We start from the raw sequence: 19700 nt of genomic DNA, 5'->3' as shown, positions 1-19700 counted from the left end.
GATAACAATCCCTTCACTGAATGTATGGTCAATCAATGTACAAACTCTCAACCATAGAAATAACATGTTGATAGAAAACATAATGTCAAAGTTATTATGCCCAGTCTTTGTTATACATTTTCTTTGGTTATTCAGATAACAACTTTTTATTTTCTAATTTAGTATGCAATATTACCAATGGCATTAATATGTTCAGGAATCAATTCCTTATTGTAGATTTTGTAAAAGCACTGACAGCAGCAAAAGGTAGGTCACTTTGGCATTAAAACACTTCCACAGCCATTTTAGAAATGAACAGCAAATGTCTTTGAATAAATATTGTTGCTGAATGAATACTACACCTAATAAATTAAACATTGACATACCATAAATGCATGATTGATATACAGATATTTTCGATTTCACACATTCATAGACCATCTTGGCACTTCCATGATAATATAAATTAAATTCTAATCATCCATCTGTCTTGTCAGTGGTCTGTCTCTTTGAATACGTCCTGTATCTGATGAGCAAAGTAGTGTGTAGAAAAGGTCTGTTCCATAGGACCACTCTTTTCTGTTCGTTATTCTTCAGGGACGGGAATCAATCACTTTGCCGGTTACACTTTCCCCCCTAGCTTTGACATTCTCACTTTATAAGCTGTGGAGGAGAAAAATTGACAATGTTTAAATTCAATATTTTGGACAGAATCTTGATTATCTCCTAAATTGTAGTCAATCATCCCACAAACCAGTAATATAAAATGTTCTCCTGAAGGTTTCCATGGTATAAGAAGAACAACCTGTGTGAATATCCTTATGTAATACTAATGCATTAGTATGCATTGTCTTGCTGTCTCTAAGACTTCTTCTTTACCATGAAATTGAATAGAATTGAAATAATGGGTAGGGTGGAAGGGATTTTTTCCATCGAAATTGTAGCTTATATAATGGTAAGAAAAGGCTTATGTAAGTATTTCTCAAGCATATGCCAATTCATGTTCCTCAGCCTCAGTCTTGGCTTTTCAGATGGCTTAGGAAAAATACCCAAGGACATGCTTGCCAATAGAGACCTAAAAAAACATGGAACATAGTTCAACATCTGTACCAATCCAACACAATAATGGGGAGTGAGATTCAGGGAAGCGGATAAACCAAAACATTACTAAATGGTGATATATAAATAATCACCCTTTGAAGTCAGGTAAATCATTATATTGAAAGAGTATTGTATGATTGCCAGTATAAGTCAGTTAGTCAGCAGTTTAGTCATGCTGTGAAATTGTACTCTGAATTGACAAAGAGAGAACTGCAACCAGTGGATAGTATGATGAGGTAGTTTTAATTAGTTTGGCTACAAAAGCAGACATTTTGCAGAACAGTCGAGTTAGATAGCACACAAATACATTAGCAATGACCAAGCACTTAATCTTATATAAAAATTAGAACATCTCATTCGAGAAATGTAATGGCTTGCCTTACAAGCAGCATCATCATCTTTGGCATTCAGTTCACCTGTACCCAGAACATGACCAAGCAAATGTTGATGTGTTCATCAGTATGGCCACTGGATGGAGCTAAAGTCTCTCAAAAAAACAAGTTAGTAATACACTGATTTAAATGACAACATCTCTCCGATATTGTTTTGATTCAAAACAGTTTAAAGCTTCCATTAATTTGTCAAATCTGACTATAGTTAAAATAAGGCTACATAAAGTAATGCCAGATGTGGTAACCGCTATAAAACTGTGCCTTATTATCTTGTTAATGGAAGACAAAAGAGGATGAACGTGGGGTCCAGGGGATAGAGAATGCCCTACATGCTTGGGCTGTGAGTAGGTTGGCGCAGCAGCTACAGCGTTAGAGTGTGATCTCAAAGGCTCACAAGATCAGAGAGAGAGTGTTAGGTTGTTAGAGTAGATGAGAGGGTAGTTTAGCATTTGATGAGAGAGGGAGAGGGATTGACGAGCCCCCCCCTCCCCTTAACAAGCAGCATTTATTTTTGCCCGTCTTGATACCTGCACTCATGGGCTCTTCTATGGCTAGGGGCTGTCGTTCTGGGTCGGAACTCCGCTTGCCAGGTTTGTGGGTGAATGTGGGTCGGTGTAGTAGACTCTCAGAGTTTGTGTAATCTGCAGTATAGTTTGTATTGTTGTTGCATTTGTCTGTGGGTTGGAAGATCTTGCTTTGGTATCCCTCGGGGTGGTACGAGGGTACGTTGTTGTCATCTTCTTCATCATCATCACCGTTTCCGATGACGACCAGCTCGGCTTGGATATTCTCCTCATCTTCCTCTTCTGCTGCGTTCTGGTAGCCCATGAAGATCATTGTCACTGGTTCAGAGTCCAGATCAGGTGGCAAGGTGTTCATTATGTTGAAGGAGGACTCACCACTGTCACTGGTGTAAAATGGTGACTGTCGACTGCTGGGGTAGAATGGAGACTGACGACTGTTGGGGTAGATTGGTGACTGCCTGTCCCAATCTGTCACAGTATTCTCTATCGGCGGTATGGGAGTGCGGCTTTCTCCTGAACTCTGGACTGTGATGATAGCTGGTCTGAGTCTGTTTTTATCTGGGTGTGGAGCTATACCACTGCTACCATTGGTGAGGCTCTGTCCAGTTTTGAAACCTTGATGAGGGGGTGATTGAGGCTGCACTAGATGCTTGTCGGCGTAGAGGTTTGGAATGTGAGACGGGGCTGGGCTGGCTATTTCTTCCTTGCTCTGAGCTCCATCTCTGGGCAGAGCTTGAGGATGGGGGGTTGTAATGGAGGTCCGATGGCCATTGGGCCCAGCAGGACCGGGGCTGACGTGTCCCTGCTCAGGCTTCCATGCAGGGGTTGAAGGCCTGCTGGTGTAAGGAGCAGCGTAGACAGGCTTGTGGTACTGGACCTCTGTGGGGACCTTTGCATCGCCAGCCTGGCGCAGGAGCTCCTCCACCTCAACGTTACTCAGTTCGCCTACCCCCACCCCATTCTGGGTCACCAGTCCCTCCGAGCGTAGGGCATAGACAGACTTCTTCCCATCATCGTAGACCATCACACCCTTCTGTTGGAACTCTTCAGGGGTTAGGGTGGCCATGGACACGACTTGGCTCTCTCCTGTTCTCATGTCCTTCTCTACACTGATCTCCATGGCGAACATAGCTACGGAGAGAGAGAGAGGACATAGGATGGACAACAACTAGAACACAAGGTGTATGATTCATATAAAATACTGAATGTATTTTGAATGTACCACAAAAATGTACAGTAGGTTATAACTCCTGTCTGTACACTGTTTTCATGTATTTATGTGTTCAATAAATAATCAAATTATTGGTCCTTGACAACTGAAAAAAGATTTACATTTTTTCTGATTCATATCACTTATTCCAATTTCTGCAATGCAAAAAATATTAAATTACAGGCTTTGGAATGACATGATTGGAACAGCAGGTGTCAAGGCCTGATTCAAGCTGTGAATCTGTGTTCTAGGAATCCAAATGAGTCACTTACAGAGGATGATCATATAAAGGCCCATATCACATGAAAATTCACTGTGATGTACAGGTGAAGTGCTTCATAATTCCAGATATCATCATGTTTTTTCTATGTTTTCGACAGTGTGCGGGTATCTATTCATTACATTATCCTGCTTGTTGAAACCTACACACCTGTAACATGACGTAACGTTGTGTTAAAGACTATAAAAGAGTGCAGATGGCCACTCATTGTGTGTATATACAGTGAGGGAAAAAAGTATTTGATCCCCTGCTGATTTTGTATGTTTGCCCACTGACAAAGACATGATCAGTCTATAATTTTAATGGTAGGTTTATTTGAACAGCGAGAGACAGAATAACAACAAAAAAATCCAGAAAAACGCATGTCAAAAATGTTATAAATTGATTTGCATTTTAATGAGGGAAATAAGTATTTGACCCCTCTGCAAAACATGACTTAGTACTTGGTGGCAAAACCCTTGTTGGCAATCAGAGAGGTCAGACGTTTCTTGTAGTTGGCCACCAGGTTTGCACACATCTCAGGAGGGATTTTGTCCCACTCCTCTTTGCAGATCTTCTCCAAGTCATTAAGGTTTCGAGCCTGATGTTTGGCAACTCAAACCTTCAGCTCCCTCCACAGATTTTCTATGGGATTAAGGTCTGGAGACTGGCTAGGCCACTCCAGGACCTTAATGTGCTTCTTCTTGAGCCACTCCTTTGTTGCCTTGGCCGTGTGTTTTGGGTCATTGTCATGCTGGAATACCCATCCACGACCCATTTTCAATGCCCTGGCTGAGGGAAGGAGGTTCTCACTCAAGATTTGACGGTACATGGCGCCATCCATCGTCCCTTTGATGTGGTGACGTTGTCCTGTCCCCTTAGCAGAAAAACACCCCCAAAGCATAATGTTTCCACCTCCATGTTTGACGGTGGGGATGGTGTTCTTGGGGTCATAGGCAGCATTCCTCCTCCTCCAAACACGGCGAGTTGAGTTGATGCCAAAGAGCTCGATTTTGGTCTCATCTGACCACAACACTTTCACCCAGTTCTTCTCTGAATCATTCAGATGTTCATTGGCAAGCTTCAGACGGGCCTGTATATGTGCGTTCTTGAGCAGGGGGACCTTGCGGGCACAGCAGGATTTCAGTCCTTCACGGCGTAGTGTGTTACCAATTGTTTTCTTGGTGACTATGGTCCCAGCTGCCTTGAGATCATTGACAAGATCCTCCCGTGTAGTTCTGGGTGATTCCTCACCGTTCTCATGATCATTGCAACTCCACGAGGTGAGATCTTGCATGGAGCCCCAGGCCGAGGGAGATTGTCAGGTCTTTTGTGTTTCTTCCATTTGCGAATAATCGCACCAACTGTTGTCACCTTCTCACCAAGCTGCTTGGCGATGGTCTTGTAGCCCATTCCAGCCTTGTGTAGGTCTACAATCTTGTCCCTGACATCCTTGGAGAGCTCTTTGGTCTTGGCCATGGTGGAGAGTTTTGAATCTGATTAATTGATTGCTTCTGTGGACAGGTGTCTTTTATACAGGTAACAAACTGAGATTAGGAGCACTCCCTTTAAGAGTGTGCTCCTAATCTCAACTCGTTAGCTGTATAAAAGACACCTGGGAGCCAGAAATCTTTCTGATTGAGAGGGGGTCAAATACTTATTTCCCTCATTAAAATGCAAATCAATTTATAACATTTTTTGACATGCGTTTTTCTGGATTTTTTTGTTGTTATTCTATCTCTCACTGTTCAAATTAACCTACCATTAAAATTATAGACTGATCATGGCCTCCCGAGTGGCGCAGTGGTCTAAGGCACTGCATCGCAGTACTAGCTGTGCCACTAGAGATCCTGGTTCGAATCCAGGCTCTGTCGTAGCCGGCCGCGACCGGGAGACCCATGGGGCGGCGCACAATTGGCCCAGGGTAGGGGAGGGAATGGCCGGCAGGGATGTAGCTCAGTTGGTAGAGCATGGCGTTTGCAACGCCAGGGTTGTGGGTTCGATTCCCACAGGGGGCCAGTATGAAAAAAATATAAAAAATGTATGCACTCACTAACTGTAAGTCGCTCTGGATAAGAGCGTCTGCTAAATGACTAAAATGTCTTTGTCAGTGGGCAAACGTACAAAATCAGCAGGGGATCAAATACTTTTTTCACTCTAAATAACATATGCCAGATATTGCATTCAGAATACTGTATATTGTTTATATACCCTGCTTTGGTTCTTCACCATCAAGTCCTTCCTGTGGATTTGTACTTTTCCTCAGTGGTCTACTGGTAGGTGTGATGGACCTTGGCATCTGGAAATCTGGCATATTTGGAATCGGTGAGTAAATGTATTGTATCGGGTCTGTAAAGATAACAACCCAGTCAGTTCACATATGCCATTAGTCCTCCAGTAGATGTTAATATAGAATAAATATAGGAATATAATGTTAGGAAGACAAGCACAACACCAAGAGCAACAAAAGTATTTACCTGCCTGGTATTCAGCATTTAACTCCTGTGTGGAGATACAGGTGTTCAAAATCAAAACCGACTGAAAGGATGATGCGAAAAATCACAACAAACCAGGTGAAAAAGAAAGTACGTTAGTCCTTTCCAAACGGCTCAAGGGTTGTTAGTTTCAGGTCAGTGATTAGACACCATATCCAAGGAATCAGAAAACATGCAAGTAGACCATTGGCACCTTCTGCCCTCCATCAATATAATTGCCTTCCATTTCGCATCACCTTTTCCTCTATAAGCAGACCTTTGCTAACCACCGCACACCCACACAGTCAGTTCACAGCAACCTCTTTGTGAAAACAACAACTTTAACACAAATCACTACCTGCATATTCAATTAATATCCTCCATTTCATTGGAATGAAGCCATTCCCCATAGACATAAAGGACATAGACACAGAGTATTAGACATTATCCACCCCCCCATTGATGTTAGTGTGAGGTCGACGACGAGAATGATAAACCAAGTACACTGCAAACTCAAGATTCAAGCATTAGGCCTAATACCCATGAACCCTTGCTCTTCTCCAAAGAACCAGAATAATGGATGTAAATACAAGTCCCACAATATAAGCACAAAGTAATGGTCTAATGTTAGTATTAGACGAGCAATACCTTGATGATGTCCTCTGCAGTCCTCTCTACCTCCTTCAGTCGCTTCAGAATCACTTCCTCGTTGGCTGAAATCTGCAGCTCCTGTGTTTCCAGAGCCTCTATTTCCGTCTCCATTCTGTAAAGTGGATGCAAAACATAGAGCAGCTTAGCAGCCGCAATTACACCAAACAGACAGTAATTGCTCAGCAAGCAACGGTATTCCTATGAAAATCTGAAAAACAAATTGACAGTTGCATGGAAATTACCTTATCCATTTCAACCGTAATCATCGGTAGTCGGTCACTCATAGCTTAGCATATAAATTAACATGTACAATGACTATGCTTGTTCTTTGATAGAGATAGATTGCTTGATTTAATTTGTGTTTATCAGTATGCGGTTTATATCCAATAATTTTGATATACTCTCCTTAAGGTGAATATTGATAGGCTGTTTATGTGTTTTTCTAAATGTGATTGTTTTGGTCAGGGGTCAAAGTCTATTTCTGAACCCTCATCCTGATCGTTGATAGGTTGTTTTTTCCAGGTGATGAGGAGGATTTCTCTCCAGATTGGTTTGGTGCTTTTGTTTGCGTCCCAAATGCCACCCTATTCTCTATATAGTGCACTACTTTTGAATAGTGTGCTACTTTTGACCAGGACCCAAAGGGTGGGAATAGGGTGCCATTTAGGACATAGATTTATCACACAGCTCTGATACGGTCCAGTGAACAAAGCTCAGAGCCCATCTCATCACATCAATGCTGACAGGCAGGATAGCAGGACAGACAAGAGACGGGTCACTCTAGTTCACTCGTCTCTCCATTAATGTTCTACCATCAGAAAATATAACAGTGCCTCGCTCTGATAGAACATATTAGCACTTACAGCTATACTCTGAGAGCTATACTAAAATCTATATATAGTATATGTTATTAGAGTGACACTGAGTGTACAAAACATTAAGAACACCTGCTCTTTCCATGACTTAGACTGACCAGGTGAATCCAGGTGAAAGCTATGATCCCTTATTGATGTCACTTGTTAAATCCACTTCAATCAGTGTAGATGAAGGGGAGGAGACAGGTTAAAGAATGATTTTTAAGCCTTGAGACAATTAAGACAGGGATTGTGTATATGTGCCATTCAGAGGGTGAATGGGCTAGACAAAAGTTTGAAGTACCTTTGAACGGGGTATGGTAGTAGGTGCCAGGCACACTGGTTTGTGTCAAGAACTGCAATGCTGCTGGGTTTTTTCACGCTCAACAGTTTCCTGTGTGTATCAAGAATGGTCCACCACCCAAAGGACATGCAGTCAACTTGACACAACTGTGGGAAGCATTGGAGTCAACATGGGCCAGCATCCCTGTGGGACGCTTTCGACACCTTGTAGGGTCCATGCCCTGATGAATTGAGGCTGTTCTGAGGGCAAAAATTCAACTCAATATTAGGAAGTTGTTCTTAATGTTTTGTACACTCAGTATATACGTACACTAACACTATAACACTAGAGAGTAACACTCTATACTCTCTAGAAGTTAGTATTGTTATTGCATAAGGGTACTTAGAGGGAGTAATCCTCTCTAAGGGGGTTGGTTTAAACAGCACAGTAGACAGGTTTTTACGTAACAATGGTTGGGGTGGGAAGACTATCTGTACGACCGTTGGCTGACATACAAAGCCTCTCACAGGGGTTAAGCAGTGGGTTAAAGAGCACCATCTTGGTGTAATCCTTCCAATCGTTTCCCACTCATAGTAGCTCAGGCTAGAAAGGGAAAGTGTTCGGAAATCTCCTGTGTTGCCCTTTGACTTAGAAACGTATGCTCTTGACTCACTAACACGTGAATGTGTGCACTGCACTCAGCCACACACAAGCAAACATGAACGAACGCACTAGCACACTAGTGCTGAGTGATTAGTGCTTTTTGAGGTCGGTTCGGGTTCGGTTTTAAAAAAATGATCACGGTTTTCGATTATTATTAATTTTTACATTTAAAGACCTTGAAATGAGTTTTTTTGCTTTTTAATTGAAATTCCAAAGCAAAATATTAATAACATTAATATTAATAACATTCCATTGTCTCTTAACAGCACAGACTAAAGCAATTCATAGGACCCCCATGCTGTAGTGACTACCATTACTGCTTAGCACTTATTTACCATAATTTATTCACATTACTTTAATTAAATAAAATATTTTTGTTATGTATATTATTTCTTTTTTATTTGATGACTTTATTCTTTCATTTCTTAAAGTCACCTCATCTCTGCTCAAGCAGTAGCAGCCAGACTGCCAGACAACCATCTACGCTATCTCTGTGCTACCCAACGAGCCAAGGTCCCCTTGGCTAGCGAAAAGGGTAGCCCATGATCATTGGGTTGCCACAGCTGCCCATGCTGCAGAGCTTTCTGCCGAAATCACTATTTTAGTAGTTCTTCAAAGTAGATAAGGCATTTTCAAGACTGCTAAAACTATCAATCAGGTAGAGCTACCTCACAAACTGTCTCTATCCCTCTTGTGTATTTACATTTTTTTACATTTTAGTCATTTAGCAGATGCTCTTATCCAGAGCGACTTACAGTTAAGTGAATGCATACATTTTCATACTGGCCCCCCTGGCAATCAAACCCACAACCCTGGCGTTGCAAGCACCATGCTCTACCAACTGAGCTACACTTGTTATCTGCCAAGCTGTAGCCTTAAATATAAGTCTATTGCATTTAGTTATTTACCACTTAAAGATAGCTAGCTAAATATCTTGGTATTAAATCCTACCAAAATCAACAGTCTAGCTAGTGTGGTTGAATGTGTACATTTCTCTCTCATGGCATACATTTTGTGTGCAAGAAGCTGTTCAAAATTTACATTCAACCACACTAGACTGTTGATTTTGGTAGGATTTAATACCAAGATATTTAGCTAGCTATCTATATTTTAAGTGGTAAATAACTAATTGCAATATACTTATATTTAAGGCTACAGCTTGGCAGATAACAAGTTATGGTGGCCTACAAGTGTGCCGCCATTTTGTGTGGAATTAGTGATTATTGTTAGTGACAATTATGATGATTGTTAGTTGTAATTAATGTTAGCTATATCTGATAAGTAGAAGGAATGAATGGCTCAGTTCAAGATGATATTAAATGACTGTCAATTATCTCTTAGGGGACACTATTCTGGCATCACAATGAATGAAGATGGCCACAATGAAAGAAGTAACTTTACGGTAAGTTTAAATCAGTCACATCATAAAGTGAACAGAATATGCAATGATTTGAATGGGGGATATGAAACAACATTTTCAGAGAACATAATTATTCTGCCCCCCTGTGGTAAAAGGATGCCGTAATGGTGATGAATGAACAGTAACATACAGTTAATTATGCAGACATGATATAGAAATGCATCATCTACATACCTATGAGGGACAAGAGACAGGGTTAAGGAGGAGAGACAACAGAGAGAGAATCTACCAACTGAGTTTAGTTTAGCTAGTGAGTTATTTTTAATAATGTGAAATCAACTCGACAGGCCTGTAGTCATTTAGGACAGGGGGGCATGTTTTATTTGGACTGGCACACCACAGGATGTTTTCAACTGTTACTGTAGAAATACACAGGTACCTGAAACAATATCTGCCCTAACACTGTTACTATAGGAATCCACAGGTGAACAAACATGAACTTTCTAAACACTGTTACTATAGGGTCAGAGAGAGGATAAACATTGTAGCACATGACAGGTTTTATCCTCTGGCTGGTCAAAAGTGTTCTTGTGGCCAGTTCAAGACATTTCAATGCAAAATAAAATGTTTTTTATGTTATTTAAAGTAAAGTACTGTGATGTTTTATTGAAGGTGCCTCTCAGCGCTGGACAAAGCAATCTGGGTGGACATCAATCAGGCTGTGCTGGACCGACCCATGTGGATGACCTTCGTCCCCATCTAGATGATCTTCGTTCTGAGGCAGATGGTCTCCAATACAACTCAGAAGATGATCTAGTCCCAGATGACTGTGAGACAGACACTGAGCCCAAACAGACTAAATAACTAAATGAACTTCTGTTTCTGTCTGTAAAATTGAAGTATAGTTTGACCAATGATTGCCGAGAGGACATCATCAAAGTCATGAATCTTGTGGGTGGGAGTAATTCCGTTATTATTTTACATGTATTTTGATGAAACGAAACAGTACATGGAAATTCACTACGCGTGAGAATTGGTCTTTGCATGGTGGAACATTCTGATACGACGGTGTACTGCAGGAGCTGTAAGAAGGCAATCGAAAAATCGGAAAGACGGTATTTAAAAAATATATATTTGCCCTTAGAAGAGCAAATTCAGAATATGTTGCAGGAACCTGAGATTGCAAATGATCTAAAGCATAGATGTGATAGTTAAAGAGAACCCAGCTTCTATAGATGGTATATAGGATGGGAAGATGTAAAAGGAACTGTCACCTCTAAAATTATCCTGATAATCTGTCCCTTCAGTTCAGTTGTGACGGAGTTCCAATTTTTAAATCCTCGTTATTTAGCATTTGGCCGCTTCTTTGTACTATTAATGAGCTTCATGTACATCTGAGAAACAAGCACGTCCTTCTCTGCGGTTTATGGTTTAGGCCCCAAAAGCCACATACTTGAAACCTTTTGTAGCTGAATGTATTACTTTGCAAGATCAAGGTGTCAAATGGAAAAATCCTGAAGGTGAAATTGTGACTAGCAAAGTCTTTCCTTTAATTTTAGTCTGTAACTCCAGACATTTTTACATTTACATTTTAGCAGACACTCTTATCCAGAGCGACTTACAGTTAGTGAGTGCATACATTATTTTTCTATTTTTTCATACTGGCCCCCTGTGGGAATCGAACCCACAACCCTGGCGTTGCAAACGCCATGCTCTACCAACTGAGCTACATCCCTGCCGGCCATTCCCTCCCCTGCCCTGGACGATGCTGGGCCAATTGTGCGCCGCCCCATGGGACCTCTTCAAAACATTAAACAGTTTAATGGGACATTTGGCTGCACTTTTTGTCTCCAAAAAGGTACTGTAGTAGCAAAGGTGCATATCCTTTTGAGGAAAACTGTCAACTCAGAAATCAGTCTTAGACTGATTTATTTATAGATTCAGCACTAGAGTCTGGCAAAGCTGTAAAAGGAATTAAAGGCCCCAGTAATTTATCTCGGCTTAAACACTTTGACATAATAGAGGGACCTATCCCAGTTTATCTGCACAAAGTGATATTGGGGATTGCCAGAAGCATGACCAGTTTATAGTTCAACATTGAAAATCATGAGATGTCATGGTATATATACAGTTGAAGTCGGAAGTTTACATACACCTTAGCCAAATACATTTAAACTCAGTTTTTCACAATTCCTGACATTTAATCGTAGTAACAATTCCCTGTCTTAGGACAGTTAGGATCACCACTTTATTTTAAGAATGTGAAATGTCAGAATAATACTAGAGAGAATAATTTATTTATTTATTTACGTTTCGGGTAGCCTTCCACAAGCTTCCCACAATAAGTTGGGTGAATTTTGGCCCATTCCTCCTGACAGAGCTGGTGTAACTGAGTCAGGTTTGAAGGCCTCCTTGCTCGCACACGCTTTTTCAGTTCTGCCCACAAATGTTCTATAGGATTGAGGTCAGGGCTTTGTGATGGCCACTCCAATACCTTTACTTTGTTGTCCTTAAGCCATTTTGCCACAACTTTGGAAGTATGCTTGGGGTCATTGCCCATTTGGAAGACCCATTTGCGACCAAGCTTTAACTTCCTGACAGATGTCTTGAGATGTTGCTTCAATATATCCACATAATTTTCCTTCCTCATGATGCCATCTATTTTGTGAAGTGCACCAATCCCTCCTGCAGCAAAGCACCCCCACAGCATGATGCTGCCACCCCCGTGCTTCACGGTTGGGATGGTGTTCTTCGGCTTGCAAGCCACACCCTTTTTCCTCCAAACATAACGATGGTCATTATGGCCAAACAGTTCTATTTTTGTTTCATCAGACCAGAGGACATTTCTCCAAAAAGTACGATCTTTGTCCCCATGTGCAGTTGCAAACCGTAGTCTGGCTTTTTTATGGCGGTTTTGGAGCAGTGGCTTCTTCCTTGCTGAGCGGCCTTTCAGGTTATGTCGATATAGGACTCGTTTTACTGTAGATATAGATACTTTTGTACCGGTTTCCTCCAGCATCTTCACAAGGTCCTTTGCTGTTGTTCTGGGATTGATTTGCACTTTTCACACCAAAGTACGTTCATCTCTAGGAGACAGAACGCGTCTCCTTCCTGAGCGGTATGACGGCTGCGTGGTCCCATGGTGTTTATACTTGAATACTATTGTTTGTACAGATGAACGTGGTACCTTCAGGCATTTGGAAATTGCTCCCAAGGATGAACCAGACTTGTGGAGGTCTACAATCTTTTTCCTGAGGTCTTGGCTGATTTCTTTTGATTTTCCCAAATTATGTCAATTAGCCTATCAGAAGCTTCTAAAGCCATGACATCGTTTTCTGGAATTTTCCAAGCTGTTTAAAGGCACAGTCAACTTACTGTATGTAAACTTCTGACCCACTGGAATTGTGATACAGTGAATTACAGTGAAGGAATCTGTCTGTAAACAATTGTTGGAAAAATGACTTGTGTCATGCACAAAGTAGATGTCCTAACCGACTTGCCAAAACTATAGTTTGTTAACAAGAAATTTGTGGATTGGTTGAAAAACAAGTTTTAATGACTCCAACCTAAGTGTATGTAAACTTCCGACTTCAACTGTATATATAGGTAGATCAACTCAATATCTAGATGACATGCTTTTGAATATAAAGCCAAAATGCAACGTCTCACTTTTACCAAGTTCGATCACCCAAATAACATTTTGGAAGGCACACAAATGGTACATGTGGCTCCTGTACACTCTTAGAAAAAAAGGTGCTATCTAGAACCTAAAAGGGTTCTTCCGCTGTCCCCATAGAATAACCCTTTTTGGTTCCAAGTAGAACCCTTTCCACAGAGGGTTCTACATGGAGCCCAAAAGAGTTCTACCTGGAACCAAAAAGGGTTCTACCTGGAACCGAAAAGGTTTCTCCCATGGGGACAGCCAAAGAACCCTTTTGGAACCCTTTTTTCTAAGAGTGTACTATATAGTCAATCTTGCCAGATTGTTACTTAACTCATTGGTTAGTAGTATCTATACTACTTGGCGAGAGCATTACCGAAAGTCATATTTCTGAGTCAGAAGTTTTCCTTGAACATTTTGTCAAAGAAATGCATTGTGTTTATGGGGTGGGTAATGTTTCTTTTAACGTGCATCTTTGCCTCCACCTTCCAAAAACTGTTCCGCAATTTTGGTCGTGTCTGGACTCATTCCAGTTTTGTTTTTGAGTCGTATAATGCAAATCTGATAGATATAGTCAAGGGCTCTCAAGGAGTTGCTTTGCAAATCCTTAAAACATTTTGGATGCAGAGAGCCTTACCAGCCTATGGACACAAGATACTTGGTAGTGCTTCATCAGAATGCAAACAAAAGTATTTGAATTCCTTGTAGGACCTATACAGTTAATACATGTGACACGTAGTTGCAGTGGTGTCACAGGCCTTGGTAGTCCTACAATTCGAACTCTTAGTAAATCGTATTTTATCGCTTTGCACAAACATGTAGTAAAGAAAGGAATAGTGAAATATTTCAACAAAGTCATTTTAAATGGAGAAGTGATACATTCAGAAAATTACACACGTGTATACAAATGCAATTCTTATACTGTTGTCTTGGATGATGTTGACCACAGCATTTTCTCTGTGAATACCTTCATTTTCTGTGAACACGATAAAGGGGTAATGGGTTATAATATGGGAAGATATTTTACAAGGGAAAACACAACTTCTGCTCAACCATCGCTAACCATCTTATTTTGAATCTGTCATGAAAACGCTTGGTAAATTAACTGCAATTCCTGTTTCCAGAATTAAATGTAAACGTTTGTTCATGCAAACCACCAAGCTGAAAGTTGATTACATTTGTGAATAGATGTGAGATAGTCTAGTAAGACGTGACAAAAAAAGAAACCACTGTATCTAGCATGGAATATAGAATATGTACATGGAATATGTCATGAGACGAGAACGTAAATATATGGAATATGAATTGTTTTTAACTTTTAAAAAACATTTACATTGAAGTCCAAATGAAGCCACTGTATCTAGCATGGAATATGAACATGAAGTAATATTATGTCATGTGAAGGAACAAGTGTAAATACATGAGAAATGGTCTGTTGCGAGAGATGGTCCAGTGATGCTTGACAACAAAAGTAGGATATCTAAAGAAACCACTGTATCTACCATGCAATATGGAATATGTCATGAGACGAGAACATGAATGTATGGAATATTAATTCTTTTCAACTTTTAACTTTTAACGTTTACATTGATGTGTGAAATTAAATGCTTATTAATGTGAACCCAGGTCAAATAAATTGCTTGAAATTTGAAATTGATTCTTGTTTTCCTTTGTGTGTATTACATTGTTGTGTTATAATAATAACCATCTGGCCACCTTGTAGACGATATGTCATGGCCATGTATTTGCATGTATTTCTGGAATACTTTTTAAGGCATTACATGCATCTGAGCAAAGATGCAAATATATCTACATGTATTTGAAATACATTTGAAATACATTTTAAGTGAAGTTAAATATATTTAAAAATATATATATATATATCTGTATAGGGTATACTGTATGTGCGGGGCCGGGAAGAAAAGGCGCAATGGATTCTGGTCATTGTAGTTAATTACCAAGTTTTACTGTGCTGAACTAGGTTGAATATTTCCCTATTAAAAACTCCCTACAGCATCCCACAGTTCATTCTTGATGTGATGTCTTTCGTGCTTGATATGATTTCTCTCTATGGAATTTCTCTCAAGTAATTGAACCAATGTCGGTCAATTGGTTGTTTAATTTACTGAAAAAGTAAGACATTTTGGTTAATCACTCAGCAGTAACACACACACACACACACACACACACACACACACACACACACACACACACACACACACACACACACACACACACATTCAAACATACATACAAACATACACACCCACACCTCACCATTCATCCCATTGTAAGATGTACCTGTCAATGTTACTCTGCAGTAATAGGGTTTGCTCCTGGTCGCCCTGGGCCTGTAGATTGGTGGCCTCCTGGTCCTCCTCACTCTGAGGGCTCAGCCCATCCATCAGCCACTGCTCTCGAAGGGCCTTTTTCTATTTGGGGAAACCATCAATAGACTATGTTACACCATGAACTATAGTGTTGTAACTCAACAACTGTTGTGTGTGTTCCAATGGCCGGGTAGATATTTCAATTCCATTCCAGTCTTTTTCTCTTCAGATACAATGCACATGCACTGGGTTTGTAACAATGTAGATAACAGTTTCGACTAAAACATACCTTTAAACACTGGAGTTTTAATTTTTCCTCCTCAATTTGTCTCCTTTTCTTTGCGATGTCGTCCTGGACTCTTCTTTTTTCCTGTGAAGACATTCAAGCATGGCTTTGTCAATGGAGAGATTTCACCTGTTTTTGTCATTTCATAGACATAAATGAATCTACAGCTAGTCATGGCTATTGTATTCTCATAATTCCAACCAATGGGAACGCTCCAGCACCCCACTGTGTCCAATCAGGCAGGGAGATGCCTGTGACATCATAGCAAGTCAGATACAACCTGTCCACAGTGTCCATCTGGTCAATATAACATTTTAGCAGTTTCTCTCTATAAATACCCTTTGGGCTGGTTTCCCAGACAAAGATGAAGCCTAGTCCTGCACTAAAACACTATTTCAATGGCTCTGTCTAGGAAACCGGCCCTATGCGTATAGGCCTACCCTTTATGGTTGGATTGTTTGGTTGACCCAACCGCTGGGTTGCAGGCGTTGGGTCACTTAGTTGGGATCTTTTCTTTAAAAAGAGCAAGGTTGGGTTGTTGATGCTGGGTTGTTGGTGCTGGGTTATTGAGATCAGAAGACTGGAGGCGTATTTTGGTAGGGGCGTGGCTTTCAGATACTAATGTTTAGCCACCCGTGAGAGTAAATGTCATTCCTGTTAATCTGTTCTGTTGTATAGTAATCACGTTAAGCTTGAACATTGACATTTTCGGAGCTTCAATGAGGTTTAGAGAAGTGTATGAGTTCCCTAAAAGCCTATGCAAATCCCATTGTTGGGATAGATTACCACTTTATTAAAATATGTAATAAATATTCATAATATTCTAGAAGAATGTGTAAAATGCACAAAATAATAATAATTTACAGTATGTAAACTTAACATGATGAACAGGAATGGCATTTACTCTCACGGGTAGCCAATAAGATCTATCTGAAAGCCACACCCCTAATAAGCCACGCCTCCTGAAAATAACCTAAGGATTATATAAAGAAAAGACCCAGCTGCTAGGTGAACTCAGCATGAAACAAAAAAACACACAACTGATGCTTAAATTAACCCATGTTTAGTTAATCCCAACAACCCAACATGTTGGGTTATTCAGGAATTCCAACTAGCTGGGTCAAAATAGCCCACTGTGTGTTCTGTCCAATATTTATCCAGTGCTGGGTTAGCATTTTTTTTGTTTGTAGAAACACACAGTACTTCCTACATTAGATCAGAAGATCTAATACTTATTTTCTAATGGTTTTTAGCATTATCAGAGAGATATAATGCCTCTGTCTTAATTTTTGTAGAAAAGTTATAACTGCATAGACATATCTGTAATGTAAAGTGTGGTGATCAGACATATTGTTGTCTATTAATAGTCCCAGGTTTGATCCTTGTATTACTAAGCCCCAGGGAGAATGGATATCCCAGATGAAGTCTAGTCTACTGACAGCTAGCTCTGTGGACGCACAGCTAGAGTGAATCAAGTTTACTGAAATCAGTGAAGTGTGAAGACAGCCAGACAGGAAACTCAGACTGGGAAAGAAAAGGAAAGGGGGATACCTAGTCAGTTGTACATCTGAATGCATTCAACTGAAATGTGTCTTCCACAGTTAACCCAATCCCTCTAAAGCAGATAGGTGCGGGGGGCAGCCTTAATCTACATCCACGTCATCAGAGCCCAGTGAACAGTGGGTTAACTGCCTTGCTCAGGGGCAGAACGACAGATTTTTACCTTGTCAGCTCGGGGATTCAATCCAGCAACTTTTCGGTTACTGGCCCAACGCTCCTACCAGCCAGGCTACCTGCCGCCCCAGGTCTATAGATCTCTCAGACTACATACTGAACTGTAGTGATGAGTTTACTCTCACTTCCTGACACCAAGTGTTTGACCTTCACTTCTAAAACAAGATATCCTGATGATTAGCTAGGTCTCTTTCACAGCTACTAGATACCGTTGCCATCCATTCTCATTTGCAGAATCATCACAACACAAATAGCTTCATAAATGCCTCTGACCTTTTCAAATGTGTAGCTTTCAGAAAAGCTACTCTTTCTTTCACATGAATAGACAATAGGGAATCATTTGGGTACTGCGACAGCAAAAAATTACCAAATATCCGTTGTCTCTGTGTAATGGAACAATAAAGATGTATTGTTTTGTAGCTTTACCGTTATGGCCTGGAGCCGCTCCTTCAACAGGTCGGCCTCCTCCATACTGACCCTGAAACACAGAGAGGAGTGAGAGCGTTACCCGGAAGTGTGTAGGAGAAAGTGAGAGAGTGAGAGAAAGAGAATTTGTGAGAGCACGTGTGTGCCTGTGTCTGTGTGTATCTATGGTTGAGAGAGAGAGAGAGAGAGAGAGAGAGAGAGAGGGGGGGGGGGGGCATAGACAGAGAGAAAGATAGAGAGAGTTAGAATGCTTGGCCTGGCAGGGTCTGTGACAGAGACAGGAGGCAGTGATGTGATGGTGACAGCAGGCTGGACAGAGCAGAACAGACTTGGCCTGGGAGCATGTGACAGGAGTGTATCTGCTTGGGCCTGGGTCTGGGGAGAAAGGGAGGGAGGGAGTATGTGTGAGGCAGCCTGCGAAGGAGGATGTGTGTGTGTCACCAGGAAGGGTTCGAGGGCTAAGCCCAAACCAAGGCCAACTGGGATAACAGGCATGTCTCTGTGACACGTCACATGGCAGAGTTATCCAGGCGAGGGGTTGGTTTAAAAAGGGATGGGGCAGACAGTTAGGCAGACACACTTGCCTCTCTGGCCTGTGTATGGAATCTGACATAGCGTTACTAGATTTTCTACATGCACCGTGATGTGACCACGGTAAATAATTACAGATAAAGAGGCCATGGCAGCCGCCGTGCAAACAGAGAGAGGAACTGACAGGTTGTACTATGACCTATGAGGATGTTGACTCGACCCCAAGGCTGATGTACTGTTATGTAGTAAACTAAAGGGTGGGTGGATATAGCTTTTGTCCATGTGACACATCTGTGGCTCAATCTGAATTGAAGTTAGATTGATGATAATGACTTGTGAAGTAAGTATGTTTTACCGAGATGTCACATAATTGTATGATCTACTTTAGAAAGATCCCAGAGTTTTTCTTGACCATGTCACCTGACCAGGGAGTCATATTTGGTAACCGTTTTATAAAAGGAATAAGGCACCTCTGGGTTTAGTCTTAAGCACTAGGCTTAATCTGTGTCTGGGAAACCGGCCCATAGGGTATTTAAAGAGAGAAACTGCTAAAGTGTTATATTGAGCAGCTGTTTCCAGTCACACCTCTTTGCGTCATGTGCTACAGCCCCTCGGACCTTATTGCTAAAGTATCTCCCTCAAGATAAAGTGAGCTGTGAGCTCTACCTGCATGCTGTCTATCATGAGTCAGCTCAGCTCTGGGTTTATCACGTGATTTAATGTTGATGTATTATTAATAGTGCGGAGGCAGCTCACGCTGTCCCCCTTCAAATCAACACATCAGGAGGTAGGATATATCTTTCCTCAAGCAGGCCAGGGCAGGACTCCAAGGTTAGGGGGAATTCAAATAACATCCCTGAGCTATGGACGCAGCCAGGAGCAGATAGCATGGCTGCCTGACAACATGCCCCATGGAAAGGCAGGGCAGCAGCCTCCAATGACATTGAGTTCCAAACAAACAATGACAGAGTAATAAAATAAA

General features: G+C 41.1%; 1 protein-coding gene across 2 annotated transcripts; it reads right to left on the bottom strand.

Moving 5' to 3' along the window:
• Positions 1–110: 110 nt before the first annotated feature.
• LOC311109012 (palmdelphin-like) lies at positions 111–18375 on the bottom strand. 2 transcript variants are annotated; one of them, XM_084151795.1, is made up of 8 exons: positions 18188–18375; positions 16031–16111; positions 15713–15843; positions 6588–6702; positions 5943–6003; positions 5677–5814; positions 2000–3127; positions 111–642 (listed from the first exon to the last, which is right to left on the bottom strand). In XM_084151795.1, the coding sequence occupies exons 1-8, from the start codon at positions 18230–18232 to the stop codon at positions 602–604; spliced, it is 1740 nt and encodes a 579-aa protein (XP_084007921.1). In that variant the 5' UTR covers positions 18233–18375; the 3' UTR covers positions 111–601. The 2 variants fall into 2 exon arrangements, with proteins under 2 accessions (XP_084007921.1, XP_084007922.1); XM_084151796.1 differs by having other exon boundaries at positions 5943–5967.
• Between the last annotated feature and the right edge of the window lie 1325 nt (positions 18376–19700).

The sequence above is a fragment of the Coregonus lavaretus genome (assembly GCF_964263955.1).
Source record: "Coregonus lavaretus genome assembly, chromosome: 34".
Classification (NCBI taxonomy): domain Eukaryota; kingdom Metazoa; phylum Chordata; class Actinopteri; order Salmoniformes; family Salmonidae; genus Coregonus; species Coregonus lavaretus.
This window is presented reverse-complemented; position numbering and strand designations above follow the sequence as displayed.

What these genes read in the sequence shown, in the direction of transcription:
- LOC311109012 (XM_084151795.1), bottom strand. Translation starts at nt 18,232, where the DNA reads ATGGAGGAGGCCGACCTGTTGAAGGAGCGGCTCCAGGCCATAACG. An exon ending in CTGCAGAGTAACATTGACAG is followed by an intron (nt 6,703 to 15,712) that starts GTACATCTTACA and finishes TCCACTTTACAG; the next exon opens with AATGGAGACGGAAATAGAGG. An exon ending in TGGTGAAGAACCAAAGCAGG is followed by an intron (nt 3,128 to 5,676) that starts GTATATAAACAA and finishes CTCTCTCCGTAG; the next exon opens with CTATGTTCGCCATGGAGATC.